The sequence below is a fragment of the Fulmarus glacialis genome, unplaced genomic scaffold, assembly GCF_000690835.1.
Source record: "Fulmarus glacialis isolate BGI_N327 unplaced genomic scaffold, ASM69083v1 scaffold17505, whole genome shotgun sequence".
Taxonomy (NCBI): domain Eukaryota; kingdom Metazoa; phylum Chordata; class Aves; order Procellariiformes; family Procellariidae; genus Fulmarus; species Fulmarus glacialis.
This window is the reverse complement of record NW_009211355.1, coordinates 28,092-47,462: the sequence shown is the minus strand read 5'-3', so window position 1 is coordinate 47,462 and position 19,371 is coordinate 28,092. Positions and strand designations below refer to the sequence as shown.

General features: G+C 48.9%; 1 protein-coding gene across 1 annotated transcript in view; it reads left to right on the top strand.

Moving 5' to 3' along the window:
• Positions 1-357: 357 nt before the first annotated feature.
• Positions 358-19,371, top strand: part of CEP164 (centrosomal protein 164kDa) — a gene marked incomplete at its 3' end in the record, with an annotated part of 46,093 nt that continues 27,079 nt past the window's right edge. Inside the window, 9 exon segments of the mRNA XM_009577521.1 lie at positions 358-445; positions 807-918; positions 1,098-1,311; positions 8,148-8,306; positions 9,677-9,754; positions 12,431-12,541; positions 14,921-15,364; positions 16,861-16,944; positions 18,273-18,356. Coding sequence (XP_009575816.1) covers positions 364-445; positions 807-918; positions 1,098-1,311; positions 8,148-8,306; positions 9,677-9,754; positions 12,431-12,541; positions 14,921-15,364; positions 16,861-16,944; positions 18,273-18,356 — 1,368 coding nt within the window.

Genomic DNA, 19,371 nt, shown 5'->3' with positions numbered 1-19,371 from the left:
AAAACTAAGTTCCAGCAGCCTCTACCTTTTGTAGGGGAGGTGGGGAAACATGCTTGTAAATAATGTAATATTTCTTCCCCTCCCTTTGTGCTGTTAATTCACTTTGAGCTGCAGCTTGCTGCCCAGTGCTTTTAGCTGTGTCCTCCTGCCTTTACCAGAATCCATCCATTCTGGCTGCCTTCGCAGCCATTCCCGTCTGCTTGGCAGCCCCAGTGCACCTTGTTCCCCTCCACAGCCCCAGTGCTGAGTTTTCTGTGGGGCTTTGCCACGTGCTGTGCGATGAGGAAGCTTTATTTCTATCTGAGTCTGTTTGATCATTGTGATTTTGTGCTGCTTCCTTCATGCTACCAGGTGCAGGGAGCCATGGCAGGAGGTATGGTGCGCATTGGTGACCAGCTCATCCTGGAAGAAGATTACGATGAGACGTACATTCCCAGCGAGCAAGGTAACCGATGCCTGTCCTCCCAGGAGCTGCGATAAGGGAGTCAAGCATGCAAGTCATTTCTAGGTGTATTAAGAAAACAGGAATTGGGAGAGAGGGTAGAATAAATGGGATTTCATAGAAGGCAGAGCTAAAAAAGTAGCTTTTTGGTTGCAAATATAAATGCCATTTTTCAGTCTGTCTCCCTGCTGTAGCAGCCTGGTAGGACGCGCTCACTGAAACAGGGCCACGTTAGCAACTTTGAGCAGCTTCATTTCGGGATCAAGATTTCCCAGTGCGCCCGTTGCTTTAGGTGAGGAGGTTGGCTCTATTGTGTAGTGCCTGATGTAGCCCGTCTCCACAGGGTTCTCTTCTGTTTTCCTAGAAATCCAGGATTTTGCACGGGAGATCGGGATTGACCCTGAGAAGGAGCCAGAGCTGATATGGCTGGCCAGGGAAGGCATCGTGGCCCCGTTACCCCCCGAGTGGAAGCCCTGGTGAGAGCTCTGTCAGCTGTTAGATTCCTGGCCTTCCCTGCCCTTCTCCTGCTGTGTGCTGCCCACGTAGGTGGCAGAGCAGGGTCCCGGCTGGTGAAGGGGGGTAATGCCACAACAGATGTACTTCCTGGGGGTGGGGAAGTACTGTTTTCACTTCTCATGTTGTTTTTGCCATGCAGCCAGGATATCACTGGTGATATCTACTACTTCAACTTTGCTAATGGCCAGTCCACGTGGGACCACCCCTGTGATGGTCATTACAGAGAGCTTGTCGTTCAGGAGCGAGAGAAGCTGCTGGCACGTGGTGGCTTGAAAAAGAAGGAGAAGAAGAAGAAGAAAGAAAAGAAAGAGAAGAAAGACAAGAAAGAGAAGCAGTCACTGAAGCGACCCACCGTGAGTAGGCTCTGCTGCTTGCAGTGCTTCTGGAGAGGAGCAAGAGGGCCGGGCGGAGGGTGAACGAGTGGCTGTGAATTAGAGGGTGATCCTGTGCTGTTGCTGCTTTGGGATCGGAACAGCGATCCCCTGGCAAGGGATCCTGTCCAGCAGGGTTGTGAGTTTGATGAAAATCCAACAGAAGTGGGGTCACAAACCCACAAAATTTGGGAAGTTTTGATTTAAAGGACACACCTGGAGTGGGGGTGCCGCAGCCCTGTGATGCTGTTGCTGAGAAGGATATGGCACCAGCCAAGGGTGCTGATGCTATTCTTAGCAGCAGATATTTGGAGTGCTGGAAAGATTTCCTTCCTTGGATTGGATAACAAATGGTGTTTACGCAGCGTCCATGCACGTGTTGCTATGATATACAGGCAGTGCACACAGGTTTAGATGTGTGAGGTTAGCCTGCTTTGCTGTTGGTAACTGCAAGTGTAACCAAATTCCCTTTATATCCCAGGTGACAGCAAATCATCCTCCCTGAGAGGAAAGATGGTGCCTTGTGTGGTTGCTCAAGGCATAGACCTCTTCAACTCGGAAAGCCTCAAGCCTTCAATTTGAGCATTTTCTTTTATATGTATACATGTAACTTCAAGTGCTCAAATTTACACATCTATTTATATATAAATTGTGTATTAAATAAGTATATATCTCTACTTTAGATAAATAAGGGTATATATAGTGATATGTCTTAGTTATTTGCTAATATTTATCTACTTAGGAAATGCAGCCAGGGATTCTTCCTTCAACATCCTTTTGTCAAATGCCCTCTGCCATTCTGCCCCCCAGGCAGGAGAGTCCTGAGCCAGATCCAGATAGCCAGATTAGAGATGAAGGCTGCCTTGACGAAGGCAAAGGGAGACCATCAGACATAAGTGACTCAAGGAGACTATTTGCAGGCACAAACAAACTGCATCCCCTGCTTGTTTCAAAGTTCAGCAGACCATGCCAGACCTTACCTGATGTGGAGAAAATTTCAGAAAAAGGCCCCTCTTTTAGCAGTTTTGATGTAGACATCCACCAGGACCAAGATACACCTTTAGAAATGCGAGAAAAGCTTTGTCTTGACTCCTCTGACTCACAGTCTGACGATTTAGAGGTTAGGCCACCAGTGCAACCCTTCTTTGTGTCAAAGAAATCCTATTCACAAGACTTTAAGAATGTCAAAACTCTACTAGAGGTCCTTGAAGACGGAATCCTACTCTTTGAGGATGAAGAGCTGGAAGAAAAGTGGAAGATGAAAAACGCGATGGGTGAGTGTGTCTGTAAGCCTGATCATCACTTTTCAGTCAGAGAGAAATCTACAGGACCGGATGGGGATGTGGGAAGAAGTCCAGGCATATTCCAAGCCAGAGAAAAAGAAAGCTTTTACTGCAGGAACAATGAGATGACTCTTTTTGATGCCAGTCCCACAGATGACTGGAGTTTGCAGGAGACAGTTGATGTTCCATATGCTCAAGAAGAGCCGAGATCCTACAGCAAGGTATCTGAGAGTAGAAGTAACAGAAAAGTTCGAGATGAGGCTTTGGGTCAAGCCATCATTCTGAACAAGAGCAATGAGACCATCGGCAGACCTGAGAGAAAGGGTTTAAAGCAAATGGAGCTGGTGGAAGTAGGAGCAGATATAGAAGTAGACAGTAGCAATGGTATGCTAGATGGCCACTCCACAGTCTTTCAAGAGAGCACAGATATACTACCCTGCTTCCAAGGTGTACATGCAAAGAGAGGAATTGATGTGAATCTTCATTCTGCAGTGGATCCTACATCAAAACATGTTTTTTTATCTGCTAAAGATGGCTGGAGAAATGGTGAAGGAAGTGGTTCGATATCAGAGTATAAGAGCAGTGATTCAGCCCATTCTCATAATGATAATGCAGCCCAGGTACTGAAAGTGAGCCATCACTTCTCTCCACACCATGAGTTTGGGAGACAGAAGGATGTGCACTCCGTTGCAGAAGAGCCTCTACTGCCTCATCCCCTCCTGGGGTCATCCCTGGCTCAGACACTAAGTCCTGCCCAGAAGTCAGAGAGGAAGTGTAGCTCTGACGGTCTGAAATTGTGCCACAGGCTGCCGGAATGTGAGGAAGGCCCTAGCCCAGAACCTGAACCCGTTAGTCTTACGGTGGATTTTTGTGGGAAATGCACTGCCCAGAAGTCTAATGGTGCTGGAGTACAAAGCGAAGTGAAGAGAGGAAATGGAAGGACAGATCAAGCTCCTGGAGTGTGGGGAGAGAAAGTCACAGCAGACTTGCAGGTTGAGTGCCAGGGGAGCAACAGTCCCTGTCAGCACATGAAAGCGGAGATGACCCAAACCAGAGAAGCTGTGGGGAGTTACAGCAAAATAGAGGCTGGTGAAGGAGCAGGCAGGAATGAGGTAGGATTCAGTCCTTTGTGATGGCCCTTCCATTGCAAACATTTCTGGAGAACCGAGAGTGTGAAATTTTGCTTTGAAGCTAACTTTCAGGAGAAAACGGGCAAAAACATCCTGTTGGAGGTCACATAAGCAGATGTGGCATTTGTTTTAGTGATTTTCCTAAGGCTCAGGAGGTAGATTGAAAAAGCCTTTGTTTGTGGCCTTCCTTGCATGGCAAACGCTGCACAACTCACACCTTCTGTTAGTCTTGCAAGGACATGAAGTGCCTTCTGAACTCAAAAACAGGTGATGGGCAGTAAATCAAGTGGGATGGCAACATTAAATACAAAATCATCTTTAATTTTGGCTCTAAAACTTTGTAGTAAGTACACTACAGTGTCAGTCTTCCCTGGAGATCCCACAATCTAAATTGAGGGGGAATAGCTTATTTCAGCTATTTTTAGCTTAATTTTGCTTGCTGAATCTCAAGTCCCAGAGTGATTGAGTTGGCTAACATGTTGTGTTTAACCCCAGCTGGCAACTAAGCACCACACAGCTGCTCACTTCCCACTGGTGGGATGGGGGAGAGAATCAGAAGAGTAGAAGTGAGAAAATTTGTGGGTTGAGATAAAGACAGTTTAATAGGTAGAGCATGAGAAAAAGACAGTTCAATAGGTAAAGCAAACGCCGGTGGCGAAAGCCAAGCAAACCAAGGAATTCATTCCCTGCTTCCCATCGGCAGGCAGGTGTTCAGCCATCTCCAGGAAAGCAGGGCTCCGTCACGCGTAACGGTGACTTGGGAAGACAAATGCCATTGCTCCAAGTCTCCTCCTTCCTTCTTCCCCCAGCTTTATATGCTGAGCATGATGTCATATGGTATGGGATATCCCTGGGGTCAGCTGTCCCAGCTGTGTCCCCTCCCAGCTCCCTGTGCACCCCCAGTCAGTTCGCTGGTGGGGTGAGGAGCAGAAAAGGCCTTGACTCTGTGTAAGCACTGCTGAGCAGGAACGAAAACATCCCTGGGTTATCAACGCTGTTTCCAGCACAAATCCAAAACATTGCCCCGTACCGGCTACTATGGAGAAAATGAACTCTATCCCAGCCAAAACCAGCACATTCTCCACCCCTTATTCCATACCGTTTATGTCATGCTCAGGTCCCACACTATCCCATACGTCCTTGTTAATCACCACCCTGCTTCCCATCCTTTGATATAATATGCATTATATCATATATGATATAAGAATTATATCGTATGGAATAATACGATTATATCATTCCTGTAGTCTATGGACCACCCCTGTGAAATGTCCATTGAGTTCATTTAGTCCATGACTTTGGGCTCCGTCTCTTATGGTGGTCACTCAGGACAGGAGAGGTGGTGTGCTGCGTGGAGTTGCTGGACACCAAAGCCAGCTCAGGTTGGGTCACTGCTGCACTTGCACTGCTTCTTCTAAGGCTTCTCCTCCATTGTTTCAAGTGGTTCCTGCTATAGTAATGCCTGTAGCATGCAACTCAAATCATGGGTTACAATGACTTAAAGGTATTTCCATTACAATCTCCACCCCTGGCCCCTTTGGACCAAACCATAGGATTTAACGTTGCAATGAACTCCTCCCCTTGCCCCAGCTCCGGCTTGGACTTACCCACAGACTGCAGTCCCTTAGGGGTGTAGCTACTCCAGCTGGAGCTGTATCTGTGAGCCACGGTCGCTCCAGGGGTATACCTGCTGTGGCATACACTTAGCCACAGCCACAGTCGCTTTGAGGTGCTCCAGCATGGTCGCCTCCATGGGCCACAATGCCCTCAGAGATGTACTTGCTCCAGCGTGGCCTTACCCACAGCTACAGTCCCTTCAGAAATAAACCTGCTCCAACCCGTGGCTGCAGTCCCTTCAGGGGTGTACCTCCTCTGTGGTGGGCTTATCCATGGCCACACACTTAGAGATGCTCCAGCATGACCTCATGTACAGCCACTGATGCTTCAAGGTGTACCTGCTGCAGCGTGGACTTATCCTTGGGCCACAATCCCTTCAGAGGTATACCTGCTGCGGCACAGACATAACCACGGCCACAGATGTTTCGAGATGTACGCTGTTGATACGGTTGTTACCAACACTGTTTCCAGCACAAATCCAAAACATTGCTCCGTACTAGCTACTAGGAAGAAAACTATCTCTATCCCAGCCAAAACCAGCACATAAGGCAATATAAGAAACCACAGGTTGCAGTCAGCTCTCCTGCATCCATGGCCAGTACCTTGAGAAATGGACTCTCTTCCCTCTTAAATGAAAGAAAAATGGGAAAAAGTTAGAATTAGCTTTCTCAAACAAGAGAAGGAGTATTCCCAGTGGCTACAGGCTGTTGTTTTGCAGGTGGGTGCAGTACCGACTTGTATGAGCACGGTTTAGTCCTTGGGCTGCTGCTGCTGTGGTCTTAGGACACGAAGGTGATCAGGGGGCTGGAGCACCTCTCCTGTGAAGACAGGCTGAGAGAGTTGGGGTTGTTCAGCCTGGAGAAGAGAAGGCTCTGGGGAGACCTTCTAGCAGCCTTCCAGTACCTGAAGAGGGCCTCCGAGAAAGCTGGAGAGGGACTTTTGACAGCGGCATGTAGTGACAGGACAAGGGGTAATGGCTTTAAACTGAAAGAGGGTAGATTTAGATTAGAGAGAAGGAAGAAATTCTTCCCTATGAGGGTGGTGAGGCGCTGGGACAGGTTGCCCAGAGAAGCCGCGGATGCCCCATCCCTGGAAGCGTTCGAGGCCAGGCTGGATGGGGCTTTGAGCAGCCTGGTCGAGTGGAAGGTGTCCCTGCCCATGGCAGGGGGGTTGGAACTAGATGGTCTTTAAGGTCCCTTCCAGCCCAAACCATTCTGTGAGTCTATGAAAATGGCTTACATGGGTCTATCTATAAATGTAATTTTCTCCTTCTTCCTGTGCGAATAGCTGGACCATTTTGCTCTGTTTTGCCCAAACTTTTTCCCTCCGTTGCCTATAGCAGGATCCTGCCCTTCACTGGGAAGAATGTTCCAGGTTGGTTTGTCTTTGTCCGTAAGTAATTGCCTCAATTTAATAAGAACTTACCAAATCTCCTGTTCTGAAGAAAAAGATGAACTGAAAGGTCACTGTGTGTAATGTTAATTAATTGCTTTGCTCTACTGTTGCTGGTACCCAGCTGCGGCTCCACCAAATCGCTAGCTCAGGTTTCTAATTACCAGCATGTGGTAGTGCTCAGTTAGCTGATAAGAACTATGACTATAAATATCAGATAAACTGCAGATTATCCTGAAAGTTTTAATTAGCCCGATGGAGTGAGTTTGTCTTTGCTGAAGGACAGCTAACATCTCTCCTCCATACATGTAGTTAATGGCCATCTGTAGAAACTAATTAGCTAAGCCCAGAATGTGTGATTTATTCTGTTGCTATTGCTGTGGCAATGACTTGGTGGAAGAAGGATCCGTGTATATTCATCTCCCTCTCCCCATCCCTCCGTGTGCGAGTGAATTAACTCTGTTTTCAGTCTGTAATCTTGTATAGACACAGAGTACAGGAACTGTGATTTCTGAATACACACATGCTCTGCTGAAGAAACAGCACTGGGCTGTGCTGGCATGCTGCATAGAAAATCCTGGCATACGTGTGCTTCTCGTTTAACCCGTGCAGCGTATCACGGGGTGAGACTGCTTGGGTGGGGAATTCCACGAAGTCAAACAGAAAGGTCACATTTCTGGGGTGGAGGTAACTTGAGATGTCAAGCGTGCCTTGCTCAGAGGTGAGGGTGCTGGCTCCCAGGGCTCTTGCTGCGCTTTGAAAGGGCGAGGTGTATTCAGGGGCTTCTTACGGATGTGCTGCAGCAGCCGCTTGCCGCTGCCCGTAACTTTTCCACTGGTGTAAGGTGAGGAAGCAGCCTGGATTCCGTCTAAAAAGAGATGGTAATTGCAGCTTGTGGAGAGTAGGAGGCTTCTTGCCATCAGAGTGGTTTCTGGTTCACTCGTTTTCACGCTGCGCAGAGTAGCAGGGCAAACAGAGGCGAAGCTGCCCGGTTTGCCTCGGGTGTGTGGTGTTGGGTCAGAGCCTCTCCTAGAGGGGCTGCGTGTGGGTACGTGCGGGTGCGTGAGCTAGCGTGGCTGTCGTCGTTCTCTCGCTTCGGTTTTGGAGTCATGCCCGTTGATTTTCTGAATCGCCTGGCTGCTGTAAAGTAAATCACCATATTCAGATGGGTCTTTGGAAGACAAAACGTGTGAGTAAATCAAACCGCTATTCCTTACACGTCTTACGTGCTGGTGATTGCTGGGTGCGGGGACTCCCAAGCAGTTTTTCAGTGGTGGTGGGTTCAGTATCAGCAGACAGTGTTCGTGCAGGGGAGCGCTTTCTCCCTTTCTGAAATAAGGAGTGTGAGCTGTGCAGCCCTGCTCTCCTGTCAGCGAGTCCCTTCTGCACGCTCCAGTCCTCAGGCACCCCGCTAGCACCCGTCCAGGCGCCCCTGGGGAACCTCGCTCCGCTGCGTGGCCTTGCGACGTCTCCGGCCGGCATCCTTCGCGGGTCGCTGAACTCGGACGTGGGGAGCTCGGTGGACTCCAGCCTTGTGGCCAAAGGAGGAATGCAGGTAAGGCTCCGTCTTCTCTGGGAACGTGCCCTGGGAAGCATACTCTGCAAAAGGTCACAGGCATGGTGATACTTAGGAGCTTGACTTTTGTCTGTTAAAACCCCACTTCCCTACTCTGTCTTCCACTATATTTCTTTTCTATTTCTAGGGAGCCAGTGCTAAATTTCTGGTGAGCTTTCTTCTGCTATGTTTAGCAGATTTAAAGAAAGAATTGTTTCAATTACTGTTGGGCGAAAAAAGTCTGTTAAGTTCATTTTAGTAGAGCTTTGTTTTGTGTCCTAATGAAGCGTGACATACAGTACAGATAATGTAATCTAATAAATATTTTCACTCAACTATTTGCTGAGAATTAAAAAGTTAAAAGAACAATTTTCCGGATGAATGTAAGAGTTAAAATCATGTCGAATGATTATTAGTAGAATGTGACCTTTGGGTCAACAAAACAAACGTGTTAAGTGGTAACAAATTGATCTTTTAAAGGAAAACAAAACAATAGATGTGCAAAACATACAAATCAGCGCCTTCACTAAAAGTTTTCTTCTTGCTGAATTAAGTCTCGTCACTGGTGATTTCAAACATTTTGGTTTATTATGGTCTTGACTGAATCAGTGTTTTGAGGCACAGGCAGGTTTTGCAGATGTGCTTCTATAGGACAGGAGCCTCTTTGGTGTAAGGGAAAGTGTGGCCTCATAAAGAATCCCATCTCCCAGCTGGACGTGGCTCTAGCAGAACAAAGGTGACAGTGTAATCCTGAGCACCTTCACCTGCTGCTAGCCAGCGTCTCCATGGGTTTGTATCTCCCCTTTCTCTTCGGCTGTCCTCTCACTTCCCTTTCTTTTTGACTTTGCAGCCTGCAGAGACCTGCAAGCCCACCAGCCAGACCAAGAAGTTGCTGGGCTTGCTCTGCGAACAGAAGAGTTCCTTGAACACAGCGGGTCTAGATAAAGGGAGAAACAAAGAGGAAGAAAGCGAGAATGAGGTAGTTTGTGTGCCTTGGCTCTTACCGCGTGTCGGTAACCAGAGTGCGTGAAGCCTCAAGGAATGAAAAACTGTGATGCTCCCCTGGTACTAGCTGATTGACCGAGGCTGTTCCATTTGATCCTGGGCCTTAATTTGTGCTGCACTTCCTCTGTCTGTTGTTTGATCACCAAAAAATATCTAATCCTGTTTTCTCCTTGTACTCCCTATAAATCAACGTCTGCCACGATGTATTTCCAAAATGAATTGGCTGTAGGCTTATTGCCTTGGCATATTGCTGTGGCTCTGCTGCTTTATTTCACTGATTAGGAACCCCCAGTTCCTCCTATATGGCCTGTGGGATTCTGAGGTCAGAACTCAGTGTTGGCCATCTCCTTTTTTAATACCTTTAGAGTCTCCACGGGACAGCGAGACTGTTCAAAAACCTGCACATGGATGTCAGCGCCCTGGGAGGCAGCTTTGACTCTGAGGTAAGAAGGCGGGTGATGTGAGACGGGCAGGAGAAACTGCCCGGGCAGGAGAGGAGCTGCGGCACTGCCCGGCCAGCGCCTGGGCTGGGGAGCGAGAGCGCAGGAGAGGTGCCCGAGGGGCGAGTTTCGTGCGTCATTTGTGAGCAGGAACAACCTGGAGCAGGGCTGGGGGGAGCGTGAGGGGAGTGTATGAGAAGCCAGATGCAGTCTGCAGGGGACAGTGGTGTGGGTATCGACGGCAGGTTTGTGCTTGAAAGAGAATGCTTGCGGTTTGCTAGATGGGATTTGAGGAGACAGAATCTTTGCACGGCGTGGAGCTTTGTTTCTTTCTGAATGAAGAAAGAGAGAAGCTTAGAGCTATATAGGTGCGATGGACAAGCTGGAAATCAGCTCTTCCAAGGAGCGGCAGAAAGGAGAGGGTCTCGGATCCGAGAGGTGCCACTGCGCTTGCTGTGAGAGGAAGGCTTGTTGAGGAAGGAGCACAGGTTGCTTCCTCATGGCTTTTTTAGTGCGTGTAGAAAGAAGGCTCATTCTCAACTGCAGTTGCAATGGTGGCACTGGGGAGAGGAGAGGGGAATGCACTCTGGAAATGCCATTCTTGCACTGTCACTCAGTTCCACGAGAATCTTAGAAGCTTCCATGTGGACCGTACGTGGCCACTTTTCTGTGGCAACCTAAAACCTGTTTTCTTTCTTCTTGCGCTGCTGATAAACTCCATGGCTCAGACACAGAGCGTCAGCAATGAGTTCAGTACACGCGTGGCCTTATGCAGACATCTTGCTTTCCCTGCGGGTGTGCGCGCTCTGCCTGCGCTTTCTTAGCAGTGATCAGGCTTAAGATGACAAGGGCACAATGGGAAGTGCGTTGCAAGCAGCTCTGGTGATTTGGCCCAACTGTTTGCACTGACATTAATCCTTTTTCACCGCTTTGAAAATTCTGTTCCAGTATCTGAAAGGCAAATTAATTTCTTTTAAAGTGTTTTACAGTATTTCCCTTATCCTCTTCACAGCATACGAAAATTAAGCTGTAAAGTACTTTGCTGGAGAACCCATTCACAGTGCTGGGCAGAAACTGCAAAGGCTTACGCTAAAGCGGATGTGAAAAAGACAACAAGCAGCCTGTCGGGACCCAATTCGTCACTGAAATGTTAATGTGTCCAGGAACAAAGAGCTGTCTTGGCATTTCAGTGCTGCGTCAGGGCTTCAGGAATCTATTACGAAGTGGCAATTGCCGCCCAACAGCCAGGCTCTGTTAACCCAGATGGGCGATATCTTAGTCCTGATAAGATATTAGTGCCCCACTGGAAAATATAATTCACTTGTAGTTCCATGAGATGGCAGTAGAAAAGCGTTCCTATGAGCGAGCCTCAGCCTGCAGCCCAAGCCATTCTCCAGCTTCCCAACAAAACGGAGAGGAGGAAAGGATTCGTATAGCAAGCCCTACAGGGGGAAATCTAAGCAGTAATGGGGTGAAGCGATGTAAAAACTGGCTTCGTGTAGCCTGTGGATCAGGGTTGAATACCTATATTCAAAGAAAACAAGCATGTGGTTTTAGTGACTTGCTGAGACGCAAGGATGTTGGGTGAGAGCGGAGGCTGCATCAAAGATGGCACGAGCATCGAGGAGAGAGGGAAAGAAATGCTATCCCTCTCAGCGGGCTTTTCTGGAGTAAGTTAACTGGGGAGAAGGCACTGAAAACGAAACCCAAGTCCGATGCTGGAGAAGTTGAGGTGTGAGGTTTATGTGTAGAGTTAGAATGTACTCTTGGAAAGAAGGCCTCTTCTAGGCAGCTTGGTTTGCTTGGCTGCTCGTGGAGTTAGCTCTCACCTGAACCCAGCTGTCTTGCCTTCTGAATTCCTGTGATGGAATAGTCGCTGCAGACGTGTGAGACTCTGCCCTAAAATACAAAAGGGCTTTGGGATACTGCTGGAAGGGGCAAGAGGCGGAAAAGGTCTGGAAGCGTCTCTTGGTGCCTGGAGAGAGGGTGCCATGGCAGCAGAAGCGATCCGCTGATGCGGTGCTTGCAGCTTGGGAGCTTTAGTACTCTGCCTTCTGTACAGGTTAATCTCTGGGTAAACACTGGGAGTCAAGGGGGTCCTTTGTGTGGTGGGAAATTACCAGGCAAGGCTTCTTTGCCAGATGGAGATGTGTGAAAGGGAGCTGTCTCTGTAAATAAACATTGCGCAATACAGCTTGGTTACTGCAGAGATGTATGTGCAGGAACAGTGCTGCTGGTTCCCAGGAAACAAAGACATCGATAAAATACCAGCGCAGGGATGGCTAGTGAAAGGGGAGGAATGGCTGCTGTGTTCGTAGCCTTGCTCTCTCCCGTGCTGGGGGAGCGTGGCTGAGAACTGCCGTGGTGAGCCACGGCTCGTGGGGAGTCCTGAGCTGGGAAGAGTCTGGTAGAACAGTGAGTTCACCGAGCTGGCCAGCAGGAAAAGCAGCAGCAGTAAAGCATGCAGAGCATTAACAGTTTGGTGTTCGGGAATCCGGGCCTGTGAGCTCCTGAGCATAGGTTGGAAAGCTGTTCAGCTGGAGAGCTTTCTGCTCCCGGGGTGCATGCGGCGGGTGATACGCAGGGCGGGTGATACGCCTGTCGCAGGCGGATGACCCTACCAGCGTGGGAAGGGGGTGTGAGGGCTTTTGCCAGGGGATGTGTTACCCCACCCACTAGGAGAACAGCAAAGCAGAGGAGGAAGACTGTGGCAGCCGGTTAGCTGATGTCGCTGAAGCTGATCTCCAGCACCAAAGGAGTCCTGCAGAGGAAGCTGGCAGCCTGAGAGAGGTGATGAGTGGCTCTGACATCACGGTCCTGCTTGCATGATGTCACTGAAGCTTCGCATGCAGTAGGCAGCTTCTAGTGTTGTGGTGTGGATCTGATAGTTGCTTGGTTTGTTTCTTCCGCTGGTTGAAGTATTACATGCGTGGAGAGAGGTGTAAACTTAAAAACCAAGGGCAAATGCTACCCCGATGAGGTCTGGCAAACCTAAGCCTCTCTCCGTACTTGTGTGCCTGAGAACAGCCCAAAATCAGTGAGCAAGGGGGAGTGCATCACCTTTCAAAGGCATTCTGAATGCAGTATGAGATTTTTTTCCTCTTTTTTTCCTTTAAAAGGTAGAAAGAATGTAAAATTTCGTTGTAATATCTCACTTTCAACCTGTTAAAGTCCAAAGAGGTGGCATAGTCATCCTGTTTCCTGGGATGAGTAGGATTCAGGTTTGGTGGCTGCTGTTCATACTGACTGTTCATCTCTGGATCAGATGTCTTTCCAAAATCTGGTCCCATTGGTATCGATGTGCTTTTCTCCAGACTAATGATTTGATAGGCAGAAATTTCACATCAGTTAATGTCACTCAGCTGCAGGTAGAATGTGTTACAGCTTGTGAAAAGACCAGCTAAATCCAATTATAACCTGGCTGACCTCTCCTAGCTTTGAAATCCATAGAAAAATCCATAGTCTGTTTTTCCACGAGGAAAACCTCCTTCCTTCTCCACCTGTGTGTCTGATTGGCATAGTTCCCTCTTCTGGAGAGTTGCATTTGTGGTCATTAAGGTGTAACGTTAACAAAAGTTTTGTCTGTATTCTGTCCTTAAAATAGGATTCTACCAGCTAAAGAAATTATTCTGGGATATTCTAGTAACGGAGGTAAACCAGCCTGGAGAGAAATCTTTTTGTGTGCACAGTGTTATTGGCTACATTGGTATATTCTGTGGTGGTGTGCGTACTCCTCGAAGGGAAGTATCTGTGTACTGTTTTGAAGCCTAAGAATCCTGATTGGTCTCATTTGGCATATCTGTTCTTGGGCACCGTCAGATGTCCTGCAGAGAGGTCCTCAGGAAAACTCTGAAACGAGCCTGTCCAAAAGGGAGCACAACTAGCGACCGGTCTTTCCAGGTGCCCTAATCCCTAGATAAAAGGAAGCATAATGAGGACTCCTCCACTGGAGTTACACTAAAGAAATGCCACTTGCACACGTTTTTCTGGGTTCTGGAATAAAGACGTTATCAAGGCCTTTGCAGAGCCTTGTGTGGCTGGCTAATGATTCAGTGGTGTGTTTGTGAACCTCTGCTAACCAGGCGCTGAACTGGAAAGGGGCCATAAGCTTTCATTTATTACTCAGCAAATTGCAGGTGAGGCTCTGAACTGCCATTTTTTGGGAAGTGCCCAGTGATTTGATTTCTCTGTCCTTCTCTCTACTCTGATGGATGGCTCACTCAGCCCTGAGAAGGTCTCTCAGACAAATGACGTGCTAGGAGATGTTTTTTCAGTTTGCCGCAGCTCTGGGTTTAAAGCTGACAGCATTCCAGTTGCACTTTGATAAAAATACATCGTTAAAATATGCGGTCTGTGTATGGTACACGCTGTACACAGGATGCAGCTAATGTTTGACAAGACACCACAGCATTAATAAAACAGCGAGAAAGTAGGACGTGCTAGCAGTTTTGTTTGCATACTGATGAGGGAACCTTTTGCTGCTTCCTCCTGGCTATCGCACTTTTTATTGTGAGTTTTGTGGGCCTCCCCGCTGCTGGGAGAGGCAGTCGAATCTTTGGGTGACTAAGCTTTAATTTGGGATTGGTTTTTCCCAAGGCCAGCGGGTCCTGCTATTTCTCAGTCTAGTGTGCTAGCTGGTCACGGTCTGGTTCTGAGCTCAGAGCGGAGGCTTAAATCAGTGCCTGCCCTCAAGTTTGTCCCGCTGGAAGGTGGGGTGATTGCATCCTGCCTACTCTTCTCTGCTTATAATTTCAGGCAGAACTTAAATGTCCAGTAATAGTCCTTTGCAAATCTCCATCTCTCACTGAGCGGATTCAATGTAGAAGCATAAATGGACATGCTGCAGAGCATGTAGGGTGCTCCCAGGGGCTGATGGTTCTTGCAGCAGCCACTGCTAACTCTCAGCTGCTGAGACCCTGTGAATAAAAAAACCCAACAGATTAAAAAAAAAAGTCTGAGCCCAAGAAGTGAGTGTGTTTTATCTTAATGAAGTTCCTTGTCTTTGAAAGGGACTGTGTGAAAAGAAATCAAGCTGGTCTTGAAGTCACCCAAAGCTTTGCGATTTTGCTTCTTGCTGTGGGAGAACCCATGCCATTTCTGACCCCTGCATCCTCCCAGAGAGGAGGTAAAGAATGTTGTAGCTGTAATTGTGTTTGACTTGCTGCCTAGAAGGAGTCTTTAAAATCAAGACACGCTGAAGAAGGGCGAGAGTCTTCCTTGGATTCTGACGCTGCGTGCCCTCCGACTCCAGTTCAAGTCCTTCCCGGAGATGCTGACAGTAGCCTGTCTGGCCAGAACAAGGAGGAGTCCGATGGGAAACTCGCTGGGAATGAGCTACTGGGCAAGGAAGATGCTGAGGTGGAAGGTGACATCTCTGCAGCTGATGAGCTGCCACAGTCTCTGGGGGAAAGGAGCGCGGCAGGGACAGATGTGCCCAGCGGTCCTGGGCAACCTAGAGTTGCATCTCCAGCTGCTGAAGCTGCTGAGGCAGATCAGCTGGCAAGCCTGGCTGCCACTGTCGACACCGTGTCTGTTGATGAAAAGATAGTGAATGAAGTGAGGGAAGAAGCAGCAGCTGATCTGAAAACAGACAGCAGGCTGGATGCTGGCAAAGTAAGAGACCTGCCTGCACGGGTTGGGTTTGGTGTGGAAGCTGCTGTGGCTGTTCCCGATGCTTTGTAAGGCCCTGATTCAGGAAAGCTCTTCGAGCACTTACTCGTTTTCTGTTAAGTCAGCGTAAGTGCTTTCCTAGTCAGCGGGGTGTTCCGGGGGGGGCACAAGTGCTCTGAATTCCCAGATCGGCATCTTTAGAATGGAGCTGGGAAATCATTCTTTTATGCATACACAAAGTGCTGTCCAAAGCAACCGACAGGCAAAAACCCTGCACTGTGACGCATGTGTCGAGTCTTGGAGGAGAAATAAGTCTCAGCTTTCAGTGCTGCCATCTGTACTAAGCAAGCAGGTTTCATAATGAAGTTCACACCAAGCCCAGCTGTCCGTGCTGCTTTGTTTCGCTCCTTCTGTTGTTTCTCTCAGCTTATGCAGAGATGGGGCAAAGGTGTAAAGTGAGCTGCCAGCTGCGATATTCGCGGCTCTGCGGAAGGATGCGACAGGGAGGTGCGAGGTCAGAGTGGGGAAGGACGGTACCTCGGGGCTGGCTCCAGAGCTGTGGCTCGAGTCCATCCAGCACCTTCCAGTCTGCCCACTGCTTTTCTAGCGCTCTCTGGGAGGAGAACTGGCATACCGCTGACTGCAGCCAGCTGAACCCTGGTATTTGACTGTGCAGTCTCTGGCCGGGGAAGAGCCATTAAGTGTCAGAAGGTGCAGATGGGTTAATGGCCTGGCCCCTGCAGCTGGGGTGCCAGACAGACGCACGCTGTCCACTCTTGTTCAGTGTCTTCCAGAAATGTTAGAATACGAGATCTGAAAAACTACCTCTTTCCTGCTGATTTTGATGATTTTTCTAGTTCCATTGACGTGTAATGTCTTCCATAAGCTATAAAACTGCGCCTGGAGAACATGCTCTGTCCTGAAGAGCTTAAGGTTGAAAGCTTTGCTTTTACGAACACTTACCTGCGTGTTTGCGTCTGGGTAGTTCTGCTGAAGTCAGCAGGGCTATGTGGGTGTTCACATTGAGCAGTTACGTATTGTTTCACGATGGCTGGGAACATAGGAGTCCTCGCTGCCGTTGGGCATGGCAAGGTGTACTTTTTAAAGTCCTTTTAAGACCATGGTACTGTTCTGTCCGGGTTTACCCATCTGTGTGGTGGGCTAGGGAGTTCGCAGAGCTGCAGAGATCCTTGCAGAAGGAACAGAGGACAGTAAGCAAGTGCCCTTTATCAGGGATATTTGAAGAGCACTTCTCTGCCCTCCCCAGTCCCGTCTCCTGCCCTCCTTCCCCAGTCCTTTATCTCCGTGAAGTGGTGTTTTGTGCTTGTCTTGTGGGTCACACCCTTAGTGTCTTTCCTGTGATATTCAATCACCTTTTCTTCCCTATGTTAGAGAGGCCAGATTTGTCTTCCCGGTATCAGTCGTCATCTTGTTGGAAATGCCTAGGTGAAGCTGCAGGGGTGAGACATGTACAGGCTGTAATGCATATCTCCTCTCAGCTTTCAAAGGCATCTGAGACCAGCGACTGTGGGGAGGACTTGCAAGTTTCTAACCGCTCGGACCGGGAGCTGATTCAGCCTATGGTGAGTCACTAAAAGCTCCTTGTCCCTTGGGTGTGGGCTTCATGTTCCTCTGGGAATGTGCAGCCAGTTAATGCTATGCCCACCTCTTGCAGTCCAGCTGCCCGACTCCTTAACTGCTAAGCAATGACCTTACAGCTGTGGCACAGGCCAGCAACGTCATCCTGTGCTTAGCAGGTTCTGTCTGTGGGTGAGGTAATATCCGTGGAAAAGTAGGTCACTTAGAGCTGGGACTGTACTCGGATAATTGCAAAAAGGAAAATAATACGCAATGTAAAAATTATGCTTTAAGGGACTCAGCAGCTTTTTCTGAGGGGAGTCTGTATGGCCGGGAGACCTGGCTCCTGAAGGTCCCAGAGGGAGAACATGCAGGAGGGTAGCCCTGAACTGGGGGGGAGATGCCCATCAGCATCTCTTCATCTCCGCAGGAAAATGCCATTGCCATCTGCCAGTGGGACCAGAGGCAGCATGGCCAGCAAATGGCTGAGAATATCATTATTTATCGGTGTTAGTACAAGCCTGTGTGTTGGCAAGCGGCTGCCACCTCAAACAATACCTTTTGTAGTGCTCGCTTGTGGGCATGTGCGCGCACAGGCACACACGCTCCTGTGTGCAGCCGAGTGCGAGGACCCCCAGAGACTCTGCCAGGAGGGAGAATTATCTCGGAGAGTGAATAGCTTGTGGGCAACTCGCAGGAGCTGACTTTTAGGAAAAATCTCAGGAAATCTGCAGCAGTATCAGAAATGAGAGCAGTAGAGGCTGGGGAAGATCTGCTGCTTGCTTTGGAAGTACCATGTGTCACCCCTGCCTGCTGTGGTCGGTGGCCACGACGTCCTCCCTGGTGGCACTGCAGTCCCCTGGCCTCACAGGGAGAGTTTCCTCGGGGACCATCAGTGAAGGGAGCCTCTGTGCTGCACATTCCCAGTGACCAAGCCTGTGGGGAATCCTGATTTACGGAGCGCCCCGGTCTGCCATCGTCCCAGCAGGTAGCTCTGCATAAACCACCTTGCCTGCCTGTGCCTCTGCACCTTGGGAGAGAGAGAGAAAACCCAACTCGCTGCTGGCCAAGCCACTAACAGAGCCATCTGCCTGTCTGCAGTACAGATATGACCTATGCTTGGATGCAGGCCTGAGTCTTCACGTAGCCATCTCCTACGTCCTGTAAACCTTTCTAATTGTTCAAATATCTAGTGCTACAAAAGACTTGCTGTCAGTGGGATGGCGAGTGTGGATTCCAAGCTGTGTTAGGATTTTGGTCTAATCTGTCAGGAACTCTGGTGAAACCTGCGCACGCTCATCAGACACTGATCCTTTTCTGCATTCTTCTTTAGGACTTGGGTTTCCAGAGTCGGCTTTCTGAGCAGGTACTGGACGTGGGGGTTCTGTCTCCTGTTTTGGACAGCCCCACGTGCAAGGTAAGTGCTATAGATGTGATCAGGGACCGATCTGTGAATAGGCAGGGTAAAATACTGTATTCTGGTGCCCTAATCACAGGATGATGTATTGGCATAAAGGCTTTGCAGAGGCAAACAGAAGTGACATGTTAAGTCACGGATTAGAGCAGCACTACTAGTGCATTGTTTTTTCTGCAGAGATGAGGTGCAGGTAGCTACATAAAGGACATACTCTTTGAGTAGAGGTGGCTTGTGAGGGGTGCGCTCACGCAAGCTCACACGTGTGCTTTCCCTGCCCCAGTACAAGTGTAGATAAATGGCTTTCCTGGGGAACGGTGGGAAGCAGAGTCTATTTTACTTTTTTTCTTTTGTGAGTGTGTTTGTCCTTTTCTTTCTCTTAAGCAGATGGAAAGGATTTGTGTAACGGACACGATAGCATAAATGGGAGGAAAAGGAGGTTAACTCCCTCTGACAGATTTTGGGATAGGCAAGCTTATTTTTAAGCGTTTCATTGTCTTGCCTGCTTACATGTAGGGGGGAAAATAGGCTCCTTTCAGTGAGTCTGTGGCCGATGAAGGAGTGTATGTAAGCATGCCCATGTCTGCTTCCTATATCATGTTAGCCCGGGATGTAGCTATGATCGGGCAGTTCTGACTGAAGAAGACTGCTGTGCATCTTGAGGTTTTGTCCTTGTCTTCTCAGCATGTTACCGAGTTGGCTTCCTCAGCCCCACCTTCCTATTGAGCCCTCTCAGCTCCCCCTCTCCCGCACCATCTCGGCTCATCAGTGTGTTGGCTGGCAGAGCGTGCTGCACAGCGAGGCGGAGGGTCAGGCTCCAGCTGGGGTTACTCAGCCTTGCTCTGATTGTAAGTGAGTTGATCAGCTGCACTGGAGGAGACCTTGAGTGGCAAACTCGCCACCTGTCCAGCAGAGAGGAGCAATCCCGTTTGTAAGGTTGTGCCTGGAGAATACACCTGTCCTCTTGTGCCTAATAATGAGCATAATCAGATGTGAAGGGAAAACAAAACATACGCCT